General features: G+C 36.4%; 2 protein-coding genes across 2 annotated transcripts in view; both read left to right on the top strand.

The window, feature by feature from the left end:
* Positions 1-418: 418 nt before the first annotated feature.
* LOC110043793 (uncharacterized) overlaps positions 419-8758 on the top strand; it is a 198503-nt gene continuing 190163 nt past the window's right edge. Inside the window, exons 1-2 of the mRNA XM_089272060.1 lie at positions 419-572; positions 670-787. The gene's annotated coding sequence lies outside the window, so the exon portion shown is untranslated. The remainder of the gene's footprint in view (positions 573-669; positions 788-8758) is intronic.
* The window catches only part of LOC149104216 (uncharacterized), a 12014-nt gene continuing 8107 nt past the window's right edge, over positions 4852-8758 (top strand). Inside the window, exons 1-3 of the mRNA XM_089272114.1 lie at positions 4852-4950; positions 5991-6049; positions 8053-8115. Of these exons, the coding sequence (XP_089128240.1) occupies positions 8112-8115 (4 nt within the window). The 5' untranslated portion in view covers positions 4852-4950; positions 5991-6049; positions 8053-8111. The remainder of the gene's footprint in view (positions 4951-5990; positions 6050-8052; positions 8116-8758) is intronic.

Genomic DNA, 8758 nt, shown 5'->3' with positions numbered 1-8758 from the left:
TTACAAATTAGCTTTTACGTTCAAACATTACCAGTTAATGTGAGAATATTTAGCACGAAATTTGAAGGCTATAAATGCAAATATTTTCGTTCTATTAAACTTGTGAGTCTACGGAAACTTGCGCTGTCAAGTAACGTGTCAACAAATGGTGGACTTTGACACTATGATAAATCTGTCTGTATAAAAACCTCGGTTGTCGATGAAAAACGTTGATTTTAGCAATAGACAGAGGTTAAAAGTCAGCCAGTGAAATCATTTATATATATTTAATTAAGTGACGGCGTCGAACGCACTCTCATAATCTTTGATTACTTCTAGTTTATCTAGAAGCGAAAAATGACAGGAATATCTGTATGCATTCAAATTCGATTATGGTTCTGTTTTAAAGGACATTTCGCGACTCTAACATAATGGAATGCCTGGCTGATACGAAAGGTCAGCGGTGCATCTCTTTCGGAAGCCATGTTGCTTAGTCGCTCAGTTTTTTCTTCATTTTTCTTCCCTTTGTGCGTAATTACTACGTTTTTCGGCATACCTAGTAAGTGTTTGTGCTAGGAACCATCAGATTGCTCGTAAGTAATCGCTTTTTCGATTTATTTCAACTTCCTTGCCTTCAATTTCAATTTCAATTTCACTTCGTGTTTACAGCCTTTAAATTTGTACTTGCAGAAACAACAACATTCGTATCTCTGTGCTGCATTCTTTATTGGCAACCTCCATTAAAGACTATGGAAACTTCACTTCAGAGAATTGTATATTAAATGGCTACCCTGTTTCGCTTGGACGTGTGAGTTTAATAGTAAATACTAAAGTTCGTGTTAGACGTACTTTGCATATTTGCAAACAGCTTTTGTGGAATAGCCTTATTTGCACGTTGTAGCCAACCAGAACTGAAAACTCGCAAATTATTTCCACATAGAAAAGAGTTCTCCAAACGTCCGAGCTCCTATTGAAGGACATTCCACCAAGGCAAACAATCAATAATGTTTTATCTAATATCATGAAATGATCTTGATTTGTGGTTAATTTACCGTTATTTGTCGTAAGTTGAGGGTGAAATGTACTTCATTTTAATATTTTGGTTTAACTCGCGTTCACTGCATAGGCCTCTCAAAATAATATGAAGTTGTATGCTGATGACCCCTACAAAGACAATCTGAAAATAACATAAATTATGAACTGGGGCCTTCCTTAATCCCTTGAAAAAATTTGATACATTAGATTTAGTCCATGCTTTTGCGAATTATCATAAATGTCGCATTTTGGGTAATTTTTATTGGGGACTTTAATGTGACCCTTTGAATAATTTTCGTAGCTTTCGTTAATGAGCTAGCAAAATCTCGTAAATATTGCAGTTTTCATAAATTTCATAAAATTTGTAGTTTTGGCAAATGTTGTTAAAGACTTTCCTGAAACCCTTTAATGAATTTTGAGGTTCCATCGATCAACTGGCGAATTATCGTAAATTTTCCAGTTTTAAGAAATTTCGTAAAATTCGTAATTTTCATAAATTGCATTGGGGACTTCCATGTAACCCTTTCAAAGACTTTTGTGCATTTCATGGATGGACAGCCGAATTATCGTAAATTTCGCAGTTATTGTAAATTTTGTAATTTTCGCAATTCTCGTAACTTTGGATGGGCCTTCGTTGCAACCCTTTGAATAAATTTCATAGAGTTTGTCGGTGGTCTCGCGAATTTCAGTAAATTTCGCAGTTTTCGTAAATTTTGTAATTTTTGCAATTCTTGTAACTTTGGAGAAGCCTTCCTTGCAATCCTTTGAATAAATTTCATAGATTCTGTCAATGGTCTTGCGAATTACAGTAAATTTTCGTTGTTTTCGTAAATTTTGTAATTTTCGCAATTTTCGTAACTTTGGAGTGGCTTTCCTTGCAACCCAGTGAATAAATATCGTAGATTTTGTTGTTGGTCTTGCAAAATACAGTAAATTTTGCAGTTTTTGAAAATTTCGTAATTTTGACAATTTTTGTAACTTGGGTGAGGTCTTCCTATCAACCCAATGAATAAATATTGTTGATTTTGTCGATGGTCTTGCGAAATAAAGTTAAGTTCGCAGTTTTTGTAAATTTTGTAATTTTTGCAATTTTTGTCACTTTGGAGGAGTCTTCTTGCAACCCACTGACTAAATTTCGAAGCTTTTGTTGTAGTCTTGCAAATTACAGTAAATTTTGCAGTTTTTGTAACTGCGTTCAATCCTGAACGTTAGGAAGACCGTGGTGTCGTCGGCATATTGCATAATTTTTATTTCTTTTGTTTCAACATTAATTCTTTTAATTGAGTGATCTTTTTTGAGAGTTCTTATAAAAAGTTTAATGCCAATTATAAAAAGCAAGCCAGACAGAGGACAGCCTTGTCTAACACCGCGTTGTAAACGGAAGAAAAAAGATGCATGGCCATTGTTCATTACACAACTAGAGGCTTCATCGTGCAAAACATCTATCCATTTTAAGAGGTTTAGTCCAAATTTAAAAGCCCTCAAGTCAGCTTTTAAGTACTCCCATTCTATTGAGTCAAAAGCCTTTCGAAAATCAAGAGGAAAGGTTGCAATTCCAGGGATATTCGTGTGTTTTGTATAAAACATGACGTCCTGGATGAGTCTCGCATTCTTACCAATATAGTGGCCTTTCCTGTATCCGGTTTAACTGGGGTTTATTATTATCGGCAATAACTTCTCCGGTCTTTTAACAATTACCTCTGTGAGGATCTTGTAATCAACATTTATTAGTGAAATTGGTCTCAGGTTTTCCAATAAAGAAGTGTCCTTAGCTTTTTTAGGAATTAGTGATATTATTCCTCGTCTCTGACTAATACACAGGGTTCCTGAATGAAAAGCATGGTTGAAACTCGCAATCATTTCGATACACACAGCTCTGGCCAGAAGAATTTGTAAAACTTGGAAATAAAGCTTACAGTACCGGTTGTTTTATTATTTGTGAATTCTTTCAGTGGGTTCAAACATTTGTTCGTGAAAATTAGGTTTTCACGTGTTAATTTGTCCTCCTGCAAAAGCGGTGTTATATTGTTTGGATTAAATAAAGGAGATTGCGAGAATTTATCGGCATCAACGTTCTTTGACATGTAAAGCGATTCATAAAACTACTTTTCTTCTTGTAAAATCTCGAACTGGTCGTAGGTGTACATGTTGTCTTTAAGTTTCAACTTTGTCACCCATTTTTGGCAGTAGTTCCTTTTTCCTAAATTAAGAAAATACTTTGTATTGCGTTCGTTGTGTTCAAACCACCTCACTTTACTTCTGAGGATTGCGCCTTTAGTTTTGTATTGCACTAAGTCTTCGATGCATAAATTTGTTGTATATATTTCGTCAAGAATTTTTTTATCTGCAGGGTTTCTTTCTGCGTTTAGACGTAACTTGTTGGCTTTGTTTTGAAGGTCAATTTCTTCCTTTTTTCGGGCCTTCGCAATTGATTTTGAATACATAACTGAGAAGCCTCTTATTTCAATTTTGTTCTATTGTAGAGCTTGGTTTTCGACATCTTTGTACTTATCTTCAAACCTCTCCAAATTATTTTTGTTACTTTTTAATAACTTAAGGTAATGAATCCTTTAGAATTGTCTTTTCAGCTTAAATAGTCATGTCTTGTAAAATATTCTTTGATTGTTCTTGGATTAACCACTTGACTGCCTGACCACTGTGCATGCTGTGTGCCACACCATTTTCACTGAAAAGTGGTGTCTAGTGAAAACCTTCTTGTGCCATGAGCTTTTTCACTTGAACTAGGAACATGTACACATATTCTGAAATGTCATAAAAGTGTCTCTTCAACGTGGTTAATTTCACTAAGGTTGACGTAATTTGATATCAATGTGATATCACAACAATGGGAGGGTAGAAGTCTGTCGCAAAACCCAGGTGGCGATAAAACTTGTTTCCGGTGTGCCGGGAGTTTGACTAAATCCCTTAAAATTTTGATGTACCCAGTATGTAATATAGACACCTGAGGGACAAAAACCATGATGTATTGGGTACGTCATATAGGCACTTGAGGGGTTAAAACGCTATTATTGGACCTAATTTCTGAGTGCTGTTAGCGTCTCTGAAGATAATTCCCTGTAACAGACTCCAGTACTGATCCCTGCAACAAGAGAGTTTCCCTAGGTTTTTACAGAAGTGCTTCAGTTTCCAGGCGAATCACAGTAGCCATGCTTTCAACACGACAATTAGATTATGACCTCAAGATTACTTTGAGGGAATAGTTGACAAGGCCGTTTAATTCTCATTTTATCGCTTTTTCCACTGTTTGAACAGCCTAGTTAGAAGATAAATTACTCAATCATAAAAATCCTTTCAAAGATAATTGGTTCTTTGTAAATAGTACAGAAAATTTGGGCTGACAGACACGGATAAGAAAGCGTTGCATGTCCTAAGCTGAGCTATAGTTGTTTATTGTTGTTCAAAATGGATGTTATTAGAATTAACTGAAACTTTTGCATCTAATTCCGGGCTTATCACGTTTTACGAACACCCTGCCCGTGCTGAAGTCATGGTTTTAATCATTATCAGATTGTTTTGTGGTTGGAATTACAGGCGGTTCTAAAATCTGCTGGTGAGCAAGTCTAAGCTCTGGAGATGTAAGATGGATACAGGATAAGGAAATCCTCTTGATTAATCATGCCTATGTTATATGAGAGTAGAATAAGGTCCCTGGTGTCCTTATTGTGTTTTCAACTAACGCGAAACGTCGCTTTTAACTGAGACATGTATCACCTCAAGTTCAATTTTCTCGGTCAATGGCGAACAAAGTTAATTGACCCATATCATGATGGTCTGATGTCATTCATGTTGGTTCTCTCTCCTGTGCCGGTGTCTAGATCGAGGCATATATCATCTGCTGGCCGGACGTTCTTCGATCAGTCAGACTGTCAATTCGTCACCATCGGGACTCAGTGTCGGTGACTGGAGTTCTCTGAGGTGCGTAGAGTTGAGTAGCTACTCGGCGCAGTACATTACATAAAAAGCCTTTGCTTTCTCAGTTTTCTTTTGATGATTATTTTCTTTTTTGTTGGGTAAAACTGCCTTCAATTAACTTAGTTAAAGTGGAGCTATTTTCTCCAAGCTCTGATTGATTTCATACCGACAGAGGCCCGTGTGAACTGCTTAGAGTTTCAGAGGCATTGCGCTCTCTCTGTTCAAGCAATGAGTGCGCAAAGATTATTTACTAAGAATGAATTCTACTCACAGCACATTAACTTTTTGAATACTATTTAAAAGCGCCGGCCCTACTGAGTCACTGATTTCTCCAGGTGAGCTGCGGCCGTGCCATGAAATCGTGGCGTCCACTGAAGCACTCTGGTGAAATGTAATGTCAGACCTCATAAGAATGCTTCACGGCTGTGTAAATAGCTATAGGTTTTTTTTTTGTTATGTCCCCGTATTAGTAGGGGAGTTTTCCCCAGCTAGGCGGTTGATGGCATTCTTAATAAAGTTTCTATCTATCTATCTTATTGTGTTTTCAACTAACACGAAACGTCGCTTTTAAGTGAGACGTGTATCACCTCAAGTTCAATTTTCTCGGTCAATGGTGAACGAAGTTAATTGACCCATTTAGGCACTGAACACCTAATGGCACATGGATTTTGTCTTTTAAGTTTTTGTGATTCTAGTTATTATTGTAATACTTATTATTGTAACAGACTTAGTCATCAGTATCCAATTTTGTGCACTGCACTGATTATTCAGTTATCAACTGCCAGACATGTTAATAAACTACTATTACTACTACTATATTATTATGCAATTACATGATCTATCTTGCGATCATGGATTATTCTCAAGGGTGGACTTGTTGTGGACAATTTTGCTTTCTAAATTTGGCATGGACAATGTATCTTCCACAGGAGAAAAAGTGTGTGTTTTCCAGTTTTTTTTTTTTCCTGTTCGCCTCTGAGGGAAAAACAGACGAAGGAAAGGATTTCACGATGGGAAACTAAAGTTTGTTGCCTACATTTCAGGCTGGAAGATCTTAGAAAATCATTTAATGGAAGAGCTTATGTCAGTACCTTCCCCCAAGGTAAAGCAAAGCTCCTCTTGTAAGACATTCTCTGCCTGTTCAACAGAAAAAGTTGTTTTTGGCACAGAATAGCAAGAAATGAATTATGGTACTGTACCTCTTGGACCTCTCAGCGGGAAAGTTTACACTGGTAGATTTGCAACAAAAATCATACCATGTAAATTGTATGACTGTATGCATAAAATTAAAGTTTTGTGCGCAAACATCAAACAACTAAAAAAAAACCTTTCTCCCCTGTCTCCTCCACATCGACCGACTAGCCTGTTCTGACAGCGATGTGTAATGCAGAAATCAAAAACAAATGTTTCTAGAACCTACCTTTCTCTTGTAGGATTTCTTGAAAGGCCTGCCCTAAAGACCCGTCCACTAATTGCCAGCAAATTTTTTCCAGTATTCCCTGACAAACTTTTATCTGCTGCTCAGAGAATGCTTGAAACATTTCTTCAAAGTGATTGGTATGTTTGCTCTTCGTAGCTGCAAGCAGCATGAAGGTGTCTATCTGGCAAACAAATTGGAAATTGCAAACTACGTACAGTAAAACCATTATATTATCATTAGGGAAATGGTTAAATTGCAGTAAAAAGCTGATTGATTACACCAAATTATTGCTTACATGCAATCAGTTTGATATATTTTTCTTCCTTGATATTAGCATTTATAGAGTATAGAGAAATAGACTGACAGTGACAGAACTTTAAAAGCAACAGGCTTTTTACAAAACAAGTTTTGAAAATAGGACATAATATTAATGGCTAGGCAGTTCTTGTTTCAGATAAGGCACCGAAATGGCTACCAATGATGGTTTGGCAGCTGGTTTTTTTCTTATTTACGCCGCAGGCAATGTAGCTTATCGTAGTGTATCTTAGTCCAAGTACAAGAGAGATTATCAGAGCAAGCTTTTAACTAAGTACTCGTCGGGTGAACGTTGTAATTGTTAAGGTTCAATTTACTGGGATGACTGGAGATCTCTATTAAGCAAATGAGCATTACTACACTCTATGTAAGTGTGGTTGGAGCATTTTGACAAAATTAATTATTGCTTCTCATTGTAAACAGAGACAGCTCAATTGGTGTTTTCTGTCGTTGTTTTACATCTATTGTATTATTTCTACTTTCGTAACAAATTTTATGGAAGGATTCGCTAACTTGAGAATTTGTTTATTTTTGCCATGTGATTACCATTTTGTTGGAATCTAGCAAGACTTGTTATTCTGGTACTGTTTTAATTAATGCTACCCAGTACTGCTAAAATTGGTCTCCATGCAGCTATGTTTACTGCAGACAAATAGCTTCATTTTACTTGATGCCATTTTGTTTGTCTGAGTCATAGGAGACGTTTAATTAATTGTGCTCAAGTTTGTGGTCAAATTTGTCAAAATTTTCGAAGTAAAAATTTGAAACTTTGTTATAAATGTTGTTGCACAGAATACATTTGTAATGGAAGTCTAAGCAGCTTTTTGGAGACGGTCAGCTTCAACTCAAGTTTTAGTTCTAACTTGGCTGACACAGAACAACCTTGTATCTGGCCCTCGATTAAGTACCACATCATTAAAGATCCTTATTTCAAATGGTGAATAATGTCCCGGAATGGTTAATGCTCTATTGCCATGCTTTTCAATTGAATCACAGCTGCTTGTAGCCAGGTTAGCCTTAACTTTGACTGGCCATACCGGCATCTCACAACAGTAAAAAGTACTCAATATTCTGATCCCATATCTTAATTTTTGACACAATAGAACAATTTACCATACCGAACAAATGGAACTGGTGAATTGAAAATATACATTGCCTGCGGCTCAAAGGCTTCGCACTTTTTTTACTTATAATTAAGATCATGTAGGATAATAAAGTTTTGTGAACTGTAACTTGGCACAGATATTTTTCTGTTGTCTGTAAAACCCTGCCAAGTTATGAAGAGAAACTTTAGTAGAAACATTTCTTTTCAAAAGTAGCAGGTAAAGTGACCAACATTTTTTGCGATGGTTTTTAATTTTCTTGTGCAGTACCATGTTCTGAGGAAGACGAAGGGTCAAGTTTTCAGGAAGGAGAAGAACTAAATCATATGATATTAGAAATAAGCCCTTTGTACGATGCAGTCACATGATAGTACAAAATCACACATGTTGGGACACAAGTTGCACAGTGGGACTTTCAAAACAAAGGCAGGTCAAGGTGGACTGATATGAGTTGCATTATTCTGGAAGTCCCACTGTGCAACTCTCGTTCCAGCATGTGTGATTTTGTACCATGTGAATGGATCATGCAAAGGACCTATTACGAGAACTGTTTGTTAATGTACTGCTACACTTAATCATGGTTAAATTCAGGGGTTCGAAAGATTACCAATATTAGATACCAGATGCCAATGAATTCAAATCAGGGTCTTGTTTTCCTTGAATGATCTATGAGAAATAAATTATTCTTAACTTAAGCCTAAGCAAAAATTTGTATTCTGAGCACTTATATTGGATATTCATGCAAGAGTGCAAGCACTGCATTCCATATCAGGCATGGGAGGGGTCATGTTACAGATACAGTTTATTTTTTTTGACTAAAAATGACAATAATTTATACTACACACATAAAACGAAGGCTAATCGAGGTGGTCATGCGCATTAACTACTTAACTACGCATTAACTACTACAAACTGTGTCACAGATCTCTAAGAGACAGGATATTTTACTTTAGTATGGTGTAGTGCAGCGATG

The sequence above is a fragment of the Orbicella faveolata genome, unplaced genomic scaffold (genome assembly GCF_042242905.1).
Source record: "Orbicella faveolata isolate gen_17 unplaced genomic scaffold, um_ofav_v1 contig_34, whole genome shotgun sequence".
In the NCBI taxonomy this organism is placed as follows: Eukaryota; Metazoa; Cnidaria; class Anthozoa; order Scleractinia; family Merulinidae; genus Orbicella; species Orbicella faveolata.
Note: the sequence above shows the minus strand (reverse complement) of the source record. Positions and strands in the feature narration are given on the sequence as shown.